Source organism: Pristis pectinata, chromosome 6, assembly GCF_009764475.1.
Source record: "Pristis pectinata isolate sPriPec2 chromosome 6, sPriPec2.1.pri, whole genome shotgun sequence".
In the NCBI taxonomy this organism is placed as follows: domain Eukaryota; kingdom Metazoa; phylum Chordata; class Chondrichthyes; order Rhinopristiformes; family Pristidae; genus Pristis; species Pristis pectinata.
The window spans coordinates 13,812,786-13,835,248 of NC_067410.1; the positions used below are offsets into that span (position 1 = coordinate 13,812,786).

Below are 22,463 nucleotides of genomic sequence, written 5' to 3' on the forward strand. Positions count from 1 at the left end.
TTCTTCTCTCGGATTATCCTGCTGTTTATCTATTATTACTGGGAAGTTTTTAAAGTGTCTTTTACTGGGAAGACAGATTCAAAATAACTATTTAGAATCTCTGCTTTTTTCCCCTTATTAATTCCCCAATCTCATCTTCTAAGGGACCAACATCTACCTTAGCTACTCTCTTCCTTTTTAAATAATTGTAGAAGCTCTCAGTGTCGAGTCCCCAGAGACTGCTAGATCTTTGCGGTCAGCAGTGAGCTCTGCCACCTTCACTGCTGACCACAAAATGCATATCAAGTTATTTGTTCAATATAAATGTTTTGCTGATTCTCATTAATTTGAAATAAAAATACAGCATCTCTATAAATCATAGTTCTAGCCACACACAAACTTATTTGAAATCTATCCTGCACACCCTTTCAATATTTTTGCCCCAGGTCACCATTCACTTTCTGACTTCAAAATAGTTGTATCAGAAAGCTTGTTGCTGTAAAATCTTTAAAAGAAAAAGGAGAAAATAAATGTAGAATTAGGCTAACCAGTTTAAAGAGCTCACATTATAGTCCAGTTTCACATGCTTATTTTTTAATCACTATCAATGTATTATTACTTAGCAAACAAAGACATGCACAAAATTTTACTTTCACTTGATGTGAAGAATTTCACCCACCGTACTGCATAGTCATCAGGCACTTCATCAGATTCTGCCCCTGCATCATCAGATCCTCCTAAGCAAAGAAAAACAAAAATATGTATAAATAATTTGTTGTTATGTGTATAACAATAAATCAATTATTTTTCTTTTGACAAATAATTAAGGCTAACAGTATTAAGAAATTACTGTAAGCTTCCCTTCTCTTTCCCTTCAATCCATAACAGGATCTATACATAGGATACACAGCAGTGAAACAGGCCTTTTGCAAGCCTGCCTATAAAGATATTAGAATATAAATAAGAGTACACCATTCAGCACCTCACACCTGCTTTGCCACTCAATAAAATAATGGCTTACATCTGATTATAATGCTACCTTCCTGTAATAATTTCATATCCCTTGATTCCCTTAGCATCCAAAAATCTATCAATCTATGTCAACATTTATGCTCCACTCAAATCTCCTCCCATCTTTCCTCCATAAAAGATATCAACCTAACCCTCTATTCTCTTCTCCTTCAGTTATTTGTCCAGCCTCCTCTTAAACTCATCTACATTATCTGCTTCAATCAGTTTTTTAGCTGATCATATTAAAAAGTGGAGCATTTGGATTTCAAAGTAACTATCAGATTGATGGCTTCTACATATACACTTTCCCACTTGGAAGCATTCTCTGTTTATATTCTATCCAAGTCCATCATACTATTTATCCCTCAGTCTTCTTTTCTCAAGAAAAAGGAGACCAAGTCAGTTCATCCTGAACTGCTATACACCCAGATGGTAGCAAATCTTTATAATATTCTAGACAAGATGGCTGTGGAGGCTCAGTTGCTCAGAATATTCAGAGGTGTAGAATGTTAGATGTTAAGGGAAGCAAGGCGTTATTGTAGGAAAGTTGCACTGTGGTAAAAGATCAGCCACAATTTTATGAAATGGCAGAGCAGGCACGAGGACTGAATGGCCTAACTTCTCCACAACTAACTTCCCTACAACACAAATTCAGACCAACTTTAGCCAAAACAGAAGAGCAAAGTCAAAGCCAGATCTTTTATTCTCCCAACATCAACCTCCTACTCTGGAAAAGACGAAATATTTTGTATATAAACGTACTGAATAATATAATTAGTTTCACAATGCCAGCATATGTTCCAATTGGACTCCTTTTGTGCCATACATTTAAACATCTGACTGATTCATGCATGAACAATTAATGAGGTCAATCATTACATACCTGAGAATAAGTAATTATATCCACTGCGTCCGTATAGTTCTCCCCATCCTGCCAGTGTTGCTGACCGACAAATGTGCTGGAGTAAAAATTAAAATGAATAATCCATGCACTTCAGTAGATTACAGCGATATAACAATAAATGAGTTGATAAAATTCACTTTAGAGAAGATAGGTTTTTTTAAAACTTCTTTATTACACTATAATTCAGTTAATAAAGCACTTTGGCTGAAACTTGCAATGAAAACAATAACAAATCAAAGTTTACACATGCTTTCACATGATTTACTATCACTATTTATTGCTTCAAGCATCTTTGAGGCTCATTTAGCAGAGAACCTGACTGCTAAGCTAATTCTGACGAAATACCAAGAGTTCAGAACATTAATAGCTTTATAGGCACTTCCCCCCAACTTCAATGAAATGTTGCCTAGTAAACTCCATCAATAAGAAAACAATTCTGCCAATGTTCTGTACAGCCTTGGGATACTAATTAGCTGGACTAAAATTATTGACACCAAGAATCACTGTGAATGGCTTAGCTGTTTTCCATCTTATGGCACAACATTCTTCCTTTGAATATGTGAACAATCTTGTACAAACTACTCCAGATTGATTATACAATGTGGTTCATGCAGTTACCCCAAAAATATTATCATTTTCAGATGCCTTTGGAACAGATTTGCATTCCAGAAAAGGGTTCAATTAATATAACCTTAGTAATTGGGAAAAACAACAGAATGTTATTGTTTATTTCTAGGAAAATTCAAAACAAAAGTAGGACGTTATACTTCAGTTATAGAGGGGAATTGGACCTCATCTGGAGTACTATGTATGGTATTTGCTTTCTTAGAGGATGTAACTGCATTGGAAGCAGTTTAGATAAAGTTTACTTGATTAATACCAAGAATGGGCAAGTTATCATATGAAGAAAGGTTGGAAAGGCTAGGCTTGTATCTGCTGGAGTCTAGAAGAACAGAAGGTAATTTGATTGAAACACAAGATCCTGAAGAACTGTGATAGGTTGGATGTGGAGATGTTTCCAGGGATCACTGTTTAAAAACAAGGGGGTCATCCATTCAAAGACAGGCGAAATGAAAATTTCTCTCAGAGGGCCATAAGTCTTAGGACACACTTCCTCAAAGGGTCCTGATACAGGGTCTCAACTCAAAACCTCAGCATAGAATTTTTAAAGCTGCTGTCAGTATTACTGTTCTTCCACAGGATGCTTTGTTTTGCAACCTTCTAAAAAGAACCTCTTTAGAAATCAATGAACTGAATAAATTACAGGTATATACAAACTGCACGAAGGGAGTGCTGCATTATCAGAGATGCCTTCTTTTGATTAAGACATTAAAATTGGAATCTATCCTCTCAAAATTACATGGTGCTATTTTTGAGAAGAGAAGGTATGTTATCAGTAGTTCGGATAATATTTATCCCTCACTCAATACAGCTAAAATAGGTTATGTAGTCATTATCATATTGTCATTAGTGGGAGCTGTGCAACAACTGGCTCCCTTGATCCCTCATCCACATCATTATTTTACTACAAATTTTAAAAATACTACACTGAACGTTAAGTGTTTCAGGACATACTGAAAGGTGCTATGCATATGCAATTCTTTATTTAAAAACATGCACAAGGTAGAAATAAACTCCCACTTTGAGGGTTTTTAAAATATTGTACTAAGCTATGTTCATTGTAATCCTTTCTGGCCTCTAAACATTCATTTTGTGTGGGCAGATTCTTAATCTGTCAGATAAATATTTCAAAAAGTTCCATGGATTTTAAAATAATACAAATTAATGTTTTTATTTTTCAGCTTCTACCACATGTAGAACATAACAGCACAACACAGCACAGGCCCTTGAGCCCACTATGTTGTGCCGACATTTTATCCCGCTCTAAGATCTAACCCTTCCCTCCTACATAGCCCTTCATTTCTCTATCATTCATGTGCCTATCCAAGAGTCTCTTAATTGTCCCTGATGCATCTGCCTCCACCACCTCTGCCGGCAGTGTATTCCACGCACCCACCACTCTGTGTAAAAAAAAACTTACCTCTAACATTTCTCCACCCCCCCCCCCCACTACATTCCTCCAATCACCTTAAAATTATGTCCCCTCATGGTAGCCATTTCCATCTTGGGAAAAAGTCTCTGACTGTCCACTCAACCTATGCCTCTTATCATCTTGTACACCTCTATCAAGTCACCTCTCATCCTCCTTCGCTCTAAAGAGAAAAGACCTAGCTCACTCAATCCATCGTCATAGACATGCTCTCCAATCTAGGCAGCATCCTGGTAAATCTCCTCTCCACCCTCTCTAAAGCTTCCACATCCTTCCTCTAATGAGGCAACCAGAACTCAATACCCCAACTAATGAAAGTCAACACACCATACGCCTTCTTAACAACCCTATTGACTTGCATAGCAACCTTAATGGATCTATGGATGTGGACCCCAAGATCCCTCTGTCCCTCCACACTGCTAAAAGTCCTGCCATTAACTTTGTATTCAGCCTTCAAATTCAATCTTCCAAAGTATATCACTTCACACTTTTCTGGGTTGAACATCTGCCACTTCTCAGCCCAGCTCTGCATCCTATCAATGTCCTGTTGTAACCTACAGCAACCTCTACACTATCCACAACACCACCAACCTCCATGTCATCTGCAAACTTACTAACCCACCCTTCCACATCTTCCTCCACGTCATTTATAAAAATCACAAAGAGTAGGGGTCCCAGAACAGATCCCTGTGGAACATCACCGGTCACCGACCTCCAATCAGAAAACGCTCCATCTACAACCACTGTCTTCTATGGATGAGCCAATTCTGAATCCACACAGCCAAGTTTCCCTGGATCCCATGCCTCCTGACTTTCTGAATGAGCCTTCCATGAGGAACCTTATGAAACCCTTACTAAAATTCACATCCACCGCTCTACCTTCATCAATCTGCTTTGTCACTTCCTCAAAGAATTCAATCAGGCTTGTGAGGCATGACCTTCCCCTCACAAAGCCATGCTGACTGTCCCTAATTAGCCTATGTTTCTTCAAATGCCCATAAATCCTGTCTCTAAGAATCTTCTCCAGTACTTTGCCCACCACTGAAGTAAGACTCACTGGCCTGTAATTCTCAGGGTTATCTCTACTCCTTTTCTTGAACAAAGGAACAACATTTGCCACCCTCCAATCATCTGCCACTACTCCTGTGGCCAGTGAGGACGCAAAGATCACCACCAAAGACGCAGCAATTTCTTCCCTTGCTTCCCGCAATAACCTTGGATATATTCTGTCTGGCCCCAGTGACATATCTATCGTAATGTATTTCAAAAGTTCTAGCACATCCCCTTTCCTCACGTCAACATGCCCTAGCATATCAGCCTGTTGTACGCCATCCTCACAAACGTCAAGGTCTCTCTCTCTCTCTCTGGTGAATACTGAAGCAAAGTATTTATTAAGGACCTCCCCTACCTCTTCCGACTCCAGGCACGTTTCCTCTTATCCCTGATCGGTCCTACCCTCACTCTAGTCATGTTTCGTCAAATGTCAGTAATGTTGAAATTATGGTTTGCACTTCAATCTGCCTTTTCTGAGAATTCTCCAATGTGGCTGGCCGCTCATCCTATTTGATTTCACTGTTTGTGGATGCCAGAGATAGTGGCAACAACCAAAATCAAGGAAGGTGAAATCTACATCATGGGGATCACTAATGCACTTCAGGGTCAACATCCTGCACCCATTCTTTGCCCCAACTGCAAAATCCTGGTCAGTATCTCTTTGGTATCTCCAGTACGTAGAAAAATTCTTAACATTTAAGATCAAGGATCCTTTACCAGAACAGGAAAAGTGAGAAAATATGTTTTAAGTTTCAGAGAGGGAGGGGTGGGTGGAGTATCTATAATAAGGTGCAGACCAATTTTGGTGAGGACAAGAAGCTGGAAGGGTCCCCCCCCCCCGGTTGGATCAAGGATTATGAAGATAGGTTCCACACCAGGATGTGGTTGCCTGGCAAATAAATGGTGGAGGAAAAAAGAATTCTTTGGTGCTCACAATGTGACTGCCTTTGCCTTGGAGAAACAAACACAAATTGGATGACTGCTTTGCCAAACACCACCATTCAATCTGCAAGGGAGGCCTTGAGCTTTCATTCCCACTTTCTAATCCCTGCATCACGAACTTCCTACATTGCTCATGGGATGTCCAATGCAAGCTCGAGGAAGGAGCAGCACCGCATATTCTATCTGGGCACGTTGCAGCCCTCAGGACTTGATACTGAGTTTAACAACTTCATTGAACCACTACTTTTCTTCATCTCTCCTGCAGATGTTTCAATTTGTTTTGTTTTCCTCTCTTCTGTCTCCAACTGTCAGATTTAAATAATTGTTACCTTGATAAGTTTGGGCTGCACCCCATCATAGATATTCTTTTTGTACCCTTCTCCCCTCCCCCCCTCCAACACAACTTAAAACATGCTCATTTTCTCAGGGTCCTTGACCTGAAATGCAAGCTCCATTTCTCTCTCCACTGATGCAACTTAACTTGTCGATTTCTTCCAGCATTTTCTGTTTTTAACCTTGGATCTCCAGCACCTAAAGTTTTTTGTTTAAACTCCAACTCCTGCTATCTTTCCTGATCAGGATGGTTATAGGTCTATTGCACTTAATAATTTAAATGCTCCACATTTAACTTTTTATACTAAATTGCATCTGACCGACTAACCCAATTATCTCAAAGAACATGCAAATCTTTCCCAGTCCCAAAAGATTGCTCTCCTACAAAATGGAAGACGTCATTTACAATAACCAAATTACAGAAAATTCCAAGGCTCTCCCTTTGAATTCAAGTGGTTTATCAGAAGTGAATAGTCTTATTTTTTTTTGAAATTAAACTTGGTTTCACAGTCCTAAAGCCATTATCTATCCAGTTCCGCGCTTCACTCTCATTTTACCATAACATTAATCACAATGCATATGGGATTTCTGATGTACAAACAGTGTTTCCCTTGTCACTACTGTCATTAATAACTTTGAAAAACAGGTTAGATGATGAAGAATTATCTTTCCCACCCCCAATTTGGGTTATTTTTAGATAACTGGGTTAGTAAAGTGGCAGATTAACAGATGCAGCTCAGTCTAAAATAATTACTATGGAGCACTAAAATCTGGCAATAAATCTAGGCACTAAGGATGAGAGAAGGTTAGTAATCATAATGCTGCAATTCCAACAGTGATCATACCAGAAGTAGGTAACAAATAGTGAGCAAAAAAATTAATTCTTAAAATCATATTGCATGTTATCCCAATTTCCTGAGAATTTAGCAATTTAATTTTGTTGAACCATACAATTATTCTTTTAACAAAAAGCATCAGCAGATTAGTTTGATGCCCATGTTACTGCTTCAATTACTTTTTAAAATCAAGCCCACTAAGTTAAAGTCAACTCAAGTAACGCACACCTACATTCCCACCGATTTTATATTTTAAAATTAAAATTATAAACAAGGAACTAATTTGTACCTTTCCTTGATACATAATGACTGGACACACAAAACGACCTACGACATCTTGCCATCTTACTACGGCTCACAAAGTCCTGCAATTTACTCGTCTGAACCGTGCTCTCAAAACCTGTGAAACAGAGTGCAAATATTAGATCCTAACCAGTGAAATTACAACATATTGCATCACATATAGATGGTACGTCAATGTTACCAGGTGGAAGGGTTTTGCAGGCATACAGTAATCCCAGTCCTGCTGGTAGAGTTTGAAAAGCCTTACACAAGGCTGAGTTGGTGACGTAACCAACATTGAAGTCGGATTTAGCACTGAACCAAAAAGTAGTAATAGTATCCGTTAAAAAGTAGTAATAGTTTCCGATTAAGAACTGAAAGCAGCGTAATTTTTCACTTCCTTATTGGAGCACAAAAAGATCAAGAAATTACTCAGACATTGAGCTACAAGCCAAATAGTATACCAAGCAATGAGGCCAGAGCAACTTTTCACATGAAAAGGAACTTTCACTTGTAGTACAAAAGCCTTTAATATATTGTGGAATACTTTCTACAAAGTATAACATAAATAGCACATTGTGCATTTTTTAACTCAACTAAACAAAAGGATGCAAATCGCAGAAGTGTTCAACAATCTACAAATCCATTCCCCTAAACTATGCTGTCATATGATACCCTAATTATCTTTGTGGAATCAAAATGGATCAAAAAGACAAGCATTACTGGGAATCTGGCCACACAATCAAGCTGTCAAAGATAACCTAACTGCAAATGAGAGAAATTCAAAGTTCTCTTTCAAGTTGTAGAACTGCTGGTCTAAAAGCACCACACATGAATTAACTGACTTTTGCTGTCAGTAGAAAAGTTACAGTACATGTAATTCCTTACATTGACAGCTGTCCAGAGTTTGAGGACTTTTTCAACAAGGACTTGCTGTCATTGGCTATTTATCCATCATCAACATTCTGAAGAACTATGTGCATGAATTGATGAAGGAACAGCAAAGCTCTTCTCCCCTTCAGATTTAAAAACGCACACCAAGATAGGCAGAGGCAGAATCAGAATTATGAGGATTTAAAACATATGCAGACCTTTGAAAAACAAAATATTGGAAGAAGAGACAAAGATGGGATTTAGAATAGTGAGTTGCAGGAAATTAAAAAAGCACAGTATTTTAAAATTGGAAAGAATGAGACACCACCGTTGTAAAATTAAATCTGCAAAACCAGAGGTGGTGATTTGAGTAATTTTAACTGATCACACAGTTAAAAATTCACTTACACCTGAAATTACAATCCTAACATTAATTACCTTAACTCTAAAAGCTGTAAAAATTGAGCAAGCACCAATAACCTTATGCTATTTCATTGCCAAGTTTCAGTGAGGTACCATTACAGCACAACCTGCAGAAAAAAGGGCAATTCAGACTTTTTTTTGGATTCCCTCATTTAACTGCCCATGTGTGCACTGCAGAAGTAGTTGTTCAATTTAGTCCATGATAATGATTCACAGGAATAGTGTCAAAGCAAGATCTAGGCCAGTGAAAGACTAAGTCCAAGGATTTCAATTTTTTTTTACATCAAAAAGGTGCAGAAGTCAACCATGGATCGCTAATCAAAAAAAATTACTCGAAATCTCTTAAGAGTCTGACAAGTTAGACTGTCTGAAGATTCTAATTTGCACTCAGCTGACATCAGCCACAGGCTCAGCTTGTGCCTGCACACTCACAACATGGCTTGGCACTCTTTCTACTGCTGCAGGCAATTAACATTAATTTCCCTGTCAAAGGCACGCCTGTCTCAGGATTCCAAGTGACCTGAAATTTTAGGCATCCTCAGGACCTGCTGCGATCATTATAAACTCCATAATAACTCAATATTTTACAAGTTATATATAAAATTAAACAGGAAGCATTAAAAGGTAAAGTATTCTACATTGAATTTATTTCCTCTGCACTATTCTTTTTCTTCCATAAACTTCACAGCATAATTATGAAATATTTTTTATTCAAGTAAATGCATTCTCCACGTCCATATCCTTTCAAGTATGCCTGGCTACTTCTTAAAGCATCACTGAATGGGAGACATTTAGGTGCCCCTGAAAGGCAGCAAAGTAAGTGAATGTACTAACTTGCTCACACCAATTTGGCTCTAAACAATAATTCTATTTATACAAATTTAACAGAATTTCTATTATTACATACAAACATTTACTTCCCTTTTTCAATACTAATGATGATTTCCTATAAAAAGAAACCTGATACACATTAGTTACTGCCAGTTGGACTGTTTCACTTCTGTTAATGTTTTTTTTAATATATTGGTTAAACACCAGTTCAAGAGTCTACAACATCTGAAATCTCCTTTGAGTTATCACTATGTAGTAAAACAACTGAGGAGCAGGTGCATAAAAAAAGGACAAAGCCACCTAGACAGCCCCTTTTTGCCCATATGAACTTACTCAAGTATGCCATCAGTGAACATAATCCCAATTTTCCATCCACCAACAGTTTCAGACTTTTCCTTCTCTGTTGCTGACCATTTCAGTGTCAACTTAGCCACAATGCAAAAAAAAAGCCTCCACTAAATAAAGATTTCAAATAAAATTATTAAAGTAATTCCATGTGACAGTCAAAAGTAAACTAATCGTTCTTGCACCTTTGCTTAGTGGCAATCTTCCAATATGATCTCCCTGTGCCCTGGTGCTCATATGCAATGTTTGCGACATGCCTGGTGGAATGCTGCTGTCTTTTAGCAGAGGAACCTGTAGAGGGCCTCAGAGGACAAAAAAGGAAATGTGTCAATGAGTATCCTTCAATCAGTATGGGTCGATAGGAAGTGGGTGTAACCATGAGCAAATCCAGATTGATTGATATTTTTGGTAAACGAGCAAGGAGTATGTGGTGAATTGAGAAATTCCAAGATTGTGGTGTGGCTGTAGGAAATGGCATCCGACCTTCAAAACCAATGCAAGGTCACAAATTTAAAAAGACCCAAGTCTGAGTCCTGGCATTGACTTCCATTGCTAACCACTCCCACAGCCTTCTAGAGGAGTGTGTGGAGTGCTTTGTCATTTTCTGTTGATACATTATGCCTTTCCTAATTTCCACCTCCTCTGCCAAGACCTCCAAAATAACACCTACATACCTCTCTCCCTTGTTACGCATGCAGGATTCATTACTGCAATGAATGGCAGCATCTACTCTAAACACGTGCACCTCCTATTAAATGATGTAAAAGTTGGCTTTAAATATGCTAGCCATTCACAATATTTGTCCCCAGCTAAACCAACTACACAGTTATTCCTGGATGGGTGCTGACAGAATCATTATTAGCAAAAAGCACAGAAGTGTCAATTTGCCTCCACTGTAATCAACAGGCAAGGGTTAATTACACATTGTGATCCATGTCTTTTTCAGGGACTGTCACATTTGGTCCTTAGACCATTTTGTCAATTTTGTTATTGGCAGCCATTAAGCAATGTGTAGAAATAATCCAGGTTGCAATTTTTAGCTTCCTCTCACGATGGATTAAGTGCCTTTCCCATAGAAGACTATTAAAATATTTTAAAAATGCTAAAAAAAAAGTAATTTAAATTTAAAAGAACAGTAACAGCTTTGAAAATAAAACTTCACACAAATGTAAAATTAAAAGCTGCGGTTTCAATAATGATATTCCTGATATCTTTAACTATACACAGGAATATTCCTGTTCTTATGCTGCAATGCCCTGTTAGTCTGTAAAACTACAAACGCCATACCAATAATTGAGTAATTACAAATTTGATGAAATGTTGAGAACATAGTAAGTAATTGCCTGGGCAGTAACATATCAGAAGAGAGTGATCACCCACAGTAGTGCCCGCTTGATTATTCCATTTTTATTATAAAGCAACATTTAAGAGACTTAGATAGACACATGAATGATAGAAAAATAGGGGGCTATGTGGGAGGGAAGAGTTAGATAGATCTTAGAGCAGGATAAAATGTTGGCACAACACTGTGGGCCGAAGGGCCTGTACTGTGCTGTAGTATTCTATGTTCCATACTCTCTAACAGCATATCTAATAGCCAATACTTAGTGAACTGCAACAGTGAATATCAAGGAGTTATTTGAATTTGGCTGCCCCAACCTGAAAAAAACCTATTTAAGAACATGAAATAGTAGAAGAGGAAAGACATCTGGCCTTCCGATGTTGCTCCCATATCCCTTGACTTCTCCAATATTCAGAAATTTGTGTTTTGACCTTCGGCATGTCCCCAATGACCCTCACTAATCTATTTATTTTTTATATACAGATGCCCCATGGAAAATATTCTATCCAAATGCATCACAGCTTGGTACGGCAACTGCTCTGCACAAGATTGCAAGAAATTGCAGAGAGTTGTGAACAGAGCCCAGTCTATCACAAAAAACAGCCTCCCCTCCATTGACAGTCTACACTTCCCACTGCCTCAAGAAAGCAGTCAGCATAATCAAAGACCCCACCCTAGTCAGGCACTAGTCAGTCTCTCTTTCCCCCCCTTCCATCGTGCAGAAGATACAAAAGCTTGAAAATACATACCACCAGCCTCAATGACAGCTTCTATCCCACGTTATGAGATGCTTGAATGGACCTCATGTACAATAAAGACGAACTCTTGATCTCCCGGTCTACCTTGTCATGGCCCTTGCACCTTATTTGTCTACCTGCACTGCACTCTCCCTGAAACTGCAACATTATGTTCTGCTTTCTATTATTGCTTTTCCTTTTGTACTACCTCAATGTACTTGCATTTGGAATGATCTGTCTTGACGACATGCAAAACAAAGCTTTTCACTATATCTCGGTACATGTGGCAATAATAACCTATTACTAATTAGAGAATTCCAGAAGTTCATAGCATCCAAGTGCAGCAATTTCTCCTCACTTCACTCTGAAACAGCCTGCTCCATATTCTGAAGCTGTGGACTCTAATCCTAAACTCCTCAGCCAGGTGAAACATCTAGCCTATCAAGCATGATAGTGTAGCAGTTAGCTTAACGCTATTACTGTTCCAGTGACCTGGGTTCCATTCCGGCCGCAGTCTGTAAGGAGTTTGTATGTTCTCCGTCTTCATGGGTTTCCTCCGGGTGCTCCGGTTTCCTCCCACATTCCAAAGACGTACAGGTTAGGGAAGTTGTGGGCATGCTATGTTGGTGCCGGAAGCATGGCAACATTTGGGGGCTGCCCCCAGAACACTCTACGCAAAAGATGTATTTCACGGTGTGTTTCGATCTACATGTGACTAATAAAGATATTAAGTCATTTTGCACATTTCAATGATATCCCGTCACATTCTTCTAAACTTCAGAGGATACACTACCCGTCCACTCAATCTGTCCTCATACAGCAAACCCACCATCGCTGGAACCAGTCTGGTGAATTGTTGCTGCACTCCCTCTGTGGCAAGTACATCTCTTCATAGGCAAGGAGAACAAAATCATAGACAATACTCTAGATGCGGTTTCACCCAAAGCAAGATACAATTGCAATGACTTCCTTCCTTCTACATAAAAATCCTTTTGTAATAATAGCTATCATACCACTTGGCCTCTTAATCATTTGTTAATTTTGCATGTGAAAACATCCACCTCTGAAATTGTTCCTTTTCTTGAATAAAACACTACTCAAACAGCTTTATTTTTCCACTTTGGCACAGACATGTTACCACCACCTTCAAAATAATCAATGGCATCTTAGTGATGCATTAATAGAAACCTGAGTATATCAACATGCTGACTACTCCCAAGATCCTGAGAAAACAGAATCCATCACTAATTTTCATTCACCCAACAATGAACTCTGCTCTGTTACCAAGTGCTGGCATTAAGCAGTCCTGGAAAAATATACCAAGAACTAAATATAGGGTCTTGATACAAATACAAGGTCTCATGAAATTGAGCCTGCTCTGCTATTTATTAAGATCATGTCTGATCTCCTTCCTCAGCACAATTTTCCACCACTACTCCCATGTTCATTGATCCCTCCAATATCCAGAGATCTGCATTTTGAACAAACATAATGACTGAGTCTCCACAGCCATCCAGAATGGAGAATTCCAAAATTCATCACTATCTGTGAAGAAATTTCTTTTATTCTGAAATTATGCCAAGTTGAACTTGAATCCTCAGAGGAAACATCTCCCTGCATTTAGCAAAAAAAAAGAAACAGAGCAAGAATAAACAGATTATTTTTGGAACTGTTAGGCTGCAATTAACTAGACCTCTCAAGGATCAATGCTCGGGTCTCAGCTGTTTACATTGATGACTTGGATGAAGAGTCCAGTTGTAAAGTATCCCAGTTTGCTGACGATGCTAAATTAGACAGGAAAGCAACTTGAAGATGGAAAGAGATTGCCAAGAGTTATAGACAGATTAACTGAGGAGGCAACAAATTGGCAGGCTAAGTAAGTGTAAACATTTGCTTTTTTACTTTCGTAACAAGAATACAAGAAAATCTTTTAAAAAGAACAACTATAAAGGCATTGAGAGTTTTGAGCACCTTATTTCTAAGGATATATTTCGTTTAGAGGCAGTGGAACTAAGTTTGACTGGACAGCTTCTAAGGATAACAGAATTGAACTGAGGAAAGATTGCAAGAATATGCCTTTAAGTTCTGTAGTTTATAAGAATGAAACTTAATTGTATTCAAAAACATAAAGGGGATTGGAAGGGTTCTGAGAAAAAGATCTTTGATTTGAAACGGTTTCTCTTTCCACAGGTGCTGTTGACCTGCAAGTGTTTCCAGCACTTTGTATTTATTTCAGATTTCCAGCATCCAGTTCTTTTTTCCTGATTTTCATATGATGCTTGTCAGAATGGATGCTGACAGGTTACTTTCCTTTTCTTAAGAGCTTAGAAGTAGCAGGAAATAGTTTTAGGAATAGGGATCAAAGATTTAAGACTGATGTCAGGAGAGATATCCTCTTCATTGAGGTGTCTGAATCTTTGGAATATATTTTTGAAATGCATCTTAGGGTGAGTATATTCAAGGCTGTGATCAATATATTTTTGGAATTAAGGGGTAATGAAAATAGGTTAGAAAGCAGAGTTGAGGCAGATTATCAGTAGTGAACTTGCCAAATGGCATAACAGATTCCAGGGTTTGTGGGGCCAACTTCCGCCCCTATTTCTTACAAGTAATCCCTTTTGTATATTATCCTAACTGTGTACTTGGCAGGTCAAAAATCAAAACAGCAACTCCATTTGAACTAATGGGTTTCCAAAGGGTACCAGCAATTTTAGAAGGGCAAGTGATAGAGAGGTAAATAGTTACAAGAAGAAAAATGAGTCACTCCACCTATGCAAACAGCACAACTCCAACATGAAAAACTATAAAGTCTGTGTCCTCATTACTAAAGATTTCCCAAATGACCGATAGGCTAATTTACCTGAATGAAAACTGACTGAACCAGCCTCTACACCTATCAGATAATCAAAGTATCATCAATAGCAATGAAAAGACACGGTAGTGTAGCGGTTAGCGTAACGCTATTACAGCGCCAGTGACCCGGGTTCAATTCCGGCCGCTTTCTGTAAGGAGTTTGCACATTCTCCCCATGTCTGCGTGGGTTTCCTCTGGGTGTTCCGGTTTCCTCCCACATTCCAAAGACATACAGGTTAGTAAGTTGTGGGTATGCTATGTTGGCGCTGGAAGCATGCGATACTTGCAGGCTGCCCCCAGAACACTCTACGCAAAAGATGCATTTCACTGTGTGTTTCGATGTACATGTGACTAATAAAGATATCTAAAAAAATCTAAAAGAAGCTCATTGCACTAATTGACTTTCCATTCAGGTTCAGCAGTCAGCAGGAGAGAAGGAAGTAAAACCAGGTGCAAAAATAATTTATGGATTGCTTCAGTTAACCATCTCTTTTTAAACAGCCACTGTAAACTGCACATTTTTCTCCCTAACTGTAAAAATCAGTCTTGTCCCAACTTGGACTGAAGTATCTTTCCATTCTATTTTTCATATCCAGCCCAAATTCTATTAATAAAATGACAAGATCCATTCTGACAGCTGGTACATCATATTCAACGTAACTGCAGTTCTCAAGTACACTCCCAACCATGACTAAAGTACAAATTCTTCCAATTGTGCAGCCTTAACGATAAAATATGAAAGGCTATATGAATTTCCATAGGGGGAGATAAAACTAATCTTGGCTGTGATGAATCCAGTGAAACAGGCTATCACTTTGCCCCATGCGTGATGAACGTACCTTGGCTTAGGTATTGTAGAAGGCAGTGCACAAGAAATTATACCTCTGAAAATCAATAGATATATAACAAGCAAAGAGGAAACTCAAATGTGGAAAACAGCTATAATTGACTGGGAGGAAACAAATGTTGGTGTTAGAATGTGTGTATAGCTGCAGGTTATACAATTAAAAGTTATACAGATTGTTCCTTTAAATTCTAAACCTTGTTCAATGTTAGCAAAGTGAACGATGATAAAACATGAAATGCAGATATGGTGGAAGAGTATGTTCCAGGAAATATAAAACTGACTAAAAAATGTTTTGTGATGTCCTGATAAGTGTTGGATAATTGTGACTTTTTAATCTCCCTCAAGAAGACCCACAAGCCTTGATTCTGGAGGGCCAAGATAAAATGATCATTGTAGATGTGGTCTGTTGCATAAAGCAGGCAAGTACATACACCAAAAACATCTTTCCCCTGTAATTTAGCATTTAAACCATCATTTATATCGCTACCCAGGTTTTGGATGAGCAAGCAGACTATACCACTCTCCTGTGCTTAGTCAATAATTAAGCCATTCTTCCTGTTGACTTTGTGGCTCTGATATTCTATGTACAAGGTCTCAAAGAGCAATAGTTTTGTACACACAGTACAATGTCCCTTCTGCTGCTAAAGCAGTACAGTTACTTGTTTCAGGAATATCAGCACCAGTCACTGACATCTGATTTTGAAACAGTTAGTTGAAATAGTTTAAAAGGAAAGATCACTCCAGACCAACAAAGTGCCGAAACAATTGGAAAGTGCCTTTTAGATATAGCCTTAAAAATGGTTATAACCATTAAGATAAACTTTAATTTGATGTACTGTTCTCATGATTATTTTCTTTTAATTACCTCATTGAACACAGAGAATAAGTAAAGACAACTTGAATTGATCTGAGGAATTAAGTGTTCAAGGATGTATCATTTCTTGTTCACTTACATCATTACTAATCTCAAAATAGATGCAGCAATGCCCATTATGAATCCCCAATGCCATAGCACTTGTGGGGGGAAAAAATCCACCTTACTAAAGAAAATACAATGGAAAAAAATTTCTTAAAGTGAATATATTTTGTACACAGCCTCTGTTGACCTACTCCAGACATTATTTTGCACTTTCCCGCTGAAGACAAAGGTAAAATCAACATGCTTTCATTTTCCAGATAGGCCAAATCTTTGCCTTGATCAGTTGCATAAATTTCTTTCGGGAAGGGGCAATCAAGAACTGTTCTGACGCAGCTTGTCAAGAAATTGCACAATGAGTTCTCAATCTTCAATTTGAAGAACCATGGAGATACACCAGTTATATTGGGGAAAATATAAAGCAGACACATTTCTCAATCTCAGTTCCTTCACTATTCAACTAAAAAATCTAGTTCTAATGAAGGATTAACATAATAATTTCTCCTCAGTGCTTCCAGTATTTTGTAAATTACTAGTTACAGAGCTACATCAGCTGAAATTCTGGACAAGACAGCCTATGTAACCACTCGACTGGTGAAAGGGATACATTGCACAAGGAATCAAAAGTAACCTGAATAATTGATAAGGCTACTCGCAACTGCACCATACGACACAGTAAGGAGCCTCAGCAACATTCAAACTTATGGCATGTTATTAGCAATTAAAGTTCTAAAAACTTGTGAACTCCTGCTCCAACCTCTTGATTTTTCACCATCAATACCATTCCATAATGCAGACTAGCTTGGAAATACTCTGGAAAAATACAGAAGATTCATGAACAATCATACAAAATTCACAAGACCCTTGATATGTTGATTAATTAAATCCAATTACCTGTCCTTGCCACCCTCTGTGCTTGCATACTCTATAAAAATGATCCGGCGGGGATAATGTCCACAAAGCTCTCCATTTGGGTTCTGGATCACACTGTACACATAGTCCCTCCTGAACAATTCTAGGCAGCGACTCTCAATCTTCTCTACCTGCAATCCAAGAAACAATGCACATTACTTCAGTGAAAAGGTGCGGTCAACCAACAGATAAATCCAGGGATGGAAACAGCCCTTCCAGGTAAGGCAAAGATTCATGCACACCTCCTCCAACCTTGTCTACTGCATTTGGTGCTACCATTGTAGCCTTATCTACATCAGTGAGACCAACTGCAGACCACCTACACTCTGTCCGCAATGGCCATCCCGAGCTCCCAGTCGCATGCCATTTCAATTCCCCTTCCCATTTCCACATCGACCTGTCCATCCTCAGCCTTCTGCACTGCCGTAGGGAGACCCAGTGCAAACTAGAGGAACAATACCTCATATTGTGCCTGGCTAGTCTACTACCCAATGGTATGAACATCGAATTTCCAATTTTAAGTGACCCTCAACTCTGGATCCTCCTCTTCTTCCCCTCCCCCCACCCCAGCTTTCTCTCTCCTTCTGATCCTCCAGGGTCTCCCTATTTTTGTCCTTTCTCTCACTACCAGGTCCCCATTACCATATTCCTCCCCCACCTGGTTCCATCCACCTGCTACCCACAAGCAGATACACCTCTCCCCTAATGGTTCCCATCATCACCTTCTTTAGTTTTTCAGATTCTAGCACTGGTAGCCTGTGTGTTCCCACTTATCACCCTCCAGCAGCTTTCTCCACCTTCATCCTCCCCAACCCCCTCCTGGTTCCATCTTTTTTTTGCCTGCCTCCATCTATCATGTCTCCCAACTCCACCCTTCCCACTCCCCTACCTGGCTTGATCGGCTCATCATTCTCCATGCCCCCCCCCCACCTCAGTCCACCTAACACCTCTATCTCACCACTCCCTCCCTCCTCTTTATACTGGCCGTCTCCCCTATCAGCCCTAATGCAGGGTTTGGACCTGAAATGTCAACAACTCCTCCACCCCCCATAGATACTGCTCAACCTGCTGAGATCTTCCAGCAGATTGTTTGTTGCAACAAAGAGATCTACTGTCTTGAATGTGGTCATCAAAAGGAAATAACTACACAAAACTTTACTGTCATTTTTCAGATACTTCTAATTGACTTCTAAACAAAAATATCATTGCAAACGATAGCATTTTTGTACAATAAAGAGGGTTCATTTTTTTCTTAAAAAGGTAATGCTTTTCTAGGGTGTCCACATTCACAAACTCCTTCCACTTGATTCAAGGGAATGCGTAGTGATTTACTCAATTTCATACGTATAACTCATTTAGGCAGGGACCACAGTTCAAAAGTCAAAAAAAAGTACAGAAAGAAAACAGCACTTCATTTGCATTGCACTTCTCATGACTTCCACAAACCCCAAACCACTTTAGAGTTCAAAATTGACCTCAAATGAAGTTACTTTTATTACACGTAGAAATAAAACAGTGTCCCACAAACAACAGTGAGATAAATGATCCAGGTGATTTTTGGTGATATTGGTTGAGGGATAAACGTTGATTAAGATGTGAGACTTCCTGCATTATTCTGCAAATAGCATCATGGGATCTTTTACAACCATCAGAGAGAGGAAGTTTGTCCAAAGTCTGACTAGAAAGTTCAAAGTTTTTCAGCTGGCATTGGGTTCAGTAGTGTTGTTCAGTGTGCAACTTTTCTCAATAGGCAACCCAGAATTAAGTTTCAACACATGCTGCTGAAAATAGGCCAACATGTTTTGAGCAGACTGAACAAAGAGTGCATTTACAAATGGAAAATAAAATCTGCATTTTATAGCAGCAAACCTTGTTGCCAAATGACAAAGAAAATCTATGGTAGAGGCAGATAAAATAATTTAATTCAAAATGCACAACTGTAAGTCTTCACAAGTGACAAAGTCCATTGAAAGGAGGCTGCAGAAAAAAAGATGCAAAAAACAGTAAAAAAAAGTTACCCAGACGACAGTTAACTGGTTTCGTTTCAGAAGTGAAACTCTGCAGTAACCATTAGGTTTTACACAAGCCTTCCTACCACTGATCAAATTTGAGGTTAACTTGGCGAATTACAAAGCAGCAGGAAGGAAGTGAGACAAATCTGTTGCTTTGAGGTGAAACTCTGAACTTATTACTGTCAATTCTCAAAGATGACAGTCTAAATTATAAATATAATTAAATGTGCAAGCCTGTGACTGTGTACCACAGGACAGTGTTCTTGACACATCACCTAACACTGATAAAATGCAGCTCCTGCCTATTATAGCTCCCTTGGTCCCTTGACCTTGGACACTGGTCAATTTGGCAAGTGACCACTACTTCAGAAGTGACCAACTGAATCATTAGATTACAAAATGTAGGCTAACATTACATGCTTTTCCTGCTAGTATGTGATATATCCAAAATGCAGAGAAATTAGTTCTTAGATGCAGCTTAAAGATGCACCAGGTCAGTAGGTTGAGCATTAATATCACGCAGTATGACATTTCAAGGTTCAACCCGCTTTGCTGAACTCTTGATGTAAATTGTGCAAGAGAGAATATAGGAATAAAAGGACATTATCATATACTACTTAATTGTCATTTAAAGAATAATGAAGTAATGCAAGTTCAAAGAGAATGAAGTAGTGACATTGAATTAATTTATTATTTATGTAATAAATTTTAGGGAAATATACAGGATGCCAAAATAGTCTCAACTTTGAAAACAAAAAAAAGTGGTTCAAAGAACAAGATAAGCAACAAAACAACATGAATATCATGGATGGGTGTACATTTAATGCCAAATATGCACCTTCTACAATATTAAAGAAACAAAAAGAAATTTTCCACATTCACCCAATACTGAAGAACTGGTTTTGTGCTATTATTACAACTGTTACTCCCAGCTTGGATTATTGTTCAATTACTCACAAGAATACAAGAAAATAGCAGGAGTAGGCCACCTGGCTCCTCAAGCCTGCCCCACCATGCAATAGGATCACAGCTGATCTACCCCAGGCGTCAACTCCTCTGCGCCAAATCCCCATGGCCCTCCCTCTCCCATTCTATCAAAATTTATCTACCTCTACTTTAAATGCTTCTGATAAACTAGCCTCCACAACTCTCTTGGGCAGAGATTGCCAAAAAATCACCACTCTCTACAAGAACAAACTTTCATGTACATCAGTTTATAATGACTGGCCCCTTATCTTGAAACTATATCCCTTTATTCAAGATTCTCCCACCGGTGAAAACATCTCAACATCTACCCTGTCACACCCACCCCCCCCCCCCTTAATTTCTTATATGTTTCATTAAGATCACCCCTCATTCTTCTAAACTCCAAAGAATACAAACCCAACCCATTTAGCCTGGGAATAAAAACAGAAATTCATCCTGCAATGCTAACTCACTTTCAGTGTTGAGTGTTTCAAGTTTCTCCCATCCGCAGTTTTTATTGTGGGATTTTCGTTGAGCATTTGCCTCTGGTTTGGATTATTCTTCGATTCAATTACTCTTATCGGACAGCGTTATCCCAGACGTGGGTCTCTAATTACTGTGACTGCCGTTCTGGGTTATTACTGGACACAGTTACGCAGCTTTGCATTGATGATACGTTTTTAACTCTGTTTCAGTGCCTGCAGCCACTCTTGAGTTTCGTTACCTTGGGGTTGGCCTCCTTGGCCCGGTACTGGTGCTTGGAGAAATGCTCGATCAGCTCCCCGATCTCCTCACTCCTGCTGGCCACTCCAGGCCCGGCCAGGCCAGCCTGCCACATGTCGCAGCCCTCACTCCACGCCCCGATCCGCACAGCCTCCACCGGCCTCTCCCTGTAATGGACCGCCGGCGCCGCTGCCCATGGCCCAGCCGCCGCCGCCGGACCTGCGGCTCGCACCGCCCACCGAACCAGCCGCCTCCCGGGCCCCGCCGGCCTCCGCCCGCCTTCCCCTCGACGTATGCTGACAGCGGGGCTGCGCGGTTGCCCGCCGTCCCTCGCCCGCAGCTGCGGCGCTCAGACCCGGCACCAGCTGACGGCCATCGTCATGGGATACCGCCTTAACCCCTGATCCCACCGACATCATCTAACCTCTCACCCCGCAGCGTCACAGATCACCACACCCACTCTCCTTGGAGCAGAGGATCTGTCAATCTCACATTCCCTCTGAACTGCCCAGGGATGAATGATTTATTGCCAATATATTCCAAGCAACAGAGGATAACATTCACAGAAATGGTAAAATGCCTCACATTCATTTTCTTTGAAAACTTTAATACTTCTAAAAATGTTATACAAGATAAAAATGATACAACTGGTGGCATGATCTCCTCATGTTGGCAAGTTTTCATTTCAAGATGTTCTGGGTGATGGATGGGGAAGCTGCTTTATCTTTTTTGAGTATTGTTGAGGCCAATCAAGGAGTTCATTGCATTGGAAATCATGAATGGTTTCCTGGGATGAAGAAGTTATTCCATGATAAGAAACTAAGCAGGATGGATTTGTACTGGCCAGAGTCAGGAATATGAGTAGATCTCATTGAAACATAGATTCTAAGAGCAATTTAGAAGTTAGATGATGCAGACGGCTGCTTCCCACAGATTCTTGAGCTTGGAGTGCAGTGTCAGCATAAGGTAAGGAATTAGACATTTAGAATTGGGATGAGGAAAAATTCCTTCATTTGGAGGATTGTGAATCTTTGGAATTCTTCCTCGAGTATTTTTGATGCTAAGTCATTGAGTATAATCGGGGCTGAGATTTTTGGAAAAGAAACCAAGGGATATAGGAATCAGGCAGAAAAGTAGACTGGGTGTGAAAGGACAGCTGTGATCTTAGTTACAGGGAACAAGCTCAAGAAACCTTATAGTTTCATTAGTTAACATAGAACAGCACAAGAACAGGCCTTTCGGTCCACGATAACTGTGCTATGATGCCAATTTAAACTGTGCATCTACCTGCAC

The 22,463-nt window shown here is 39.4% G+C and overlaps 1 protein-coding gene across 1 annotated transcript in view; it reads right to left on the bottom strand.

Annotated features, from left to right (window-relative positions):
* mtmr14 (myotubularin related protein 14) overlaps positions 1-21,562 on the bottom strand; it is a 63,252-nt gene extending 41,690 nt beyond the window's left edge. Inside the window, 7 exon segments of the mRNA XM_052017583.1 lie at positions 659-716; positions 1,874-1,949; positions 7,398-7,436; positions 7,438-7,508; positions 14,115-14,119; positions 17,452-17,600; positions 21,172-21,562. Coding sequence (XP_051873543.1) covers positions 659-716; positions 1,874-1,949; positions 7,398-7,436; positions 7,438-7,508; positions 14,115-14,119; positions 17,452-17,600; positions 21,172-21,285 — 512 coding nt within the window. The 5' untranslated portion in view covers positions 21,286-21,562.
* Between the last annotated feature and the right edge of the window lie 901 nt (positions 21,563-22,463).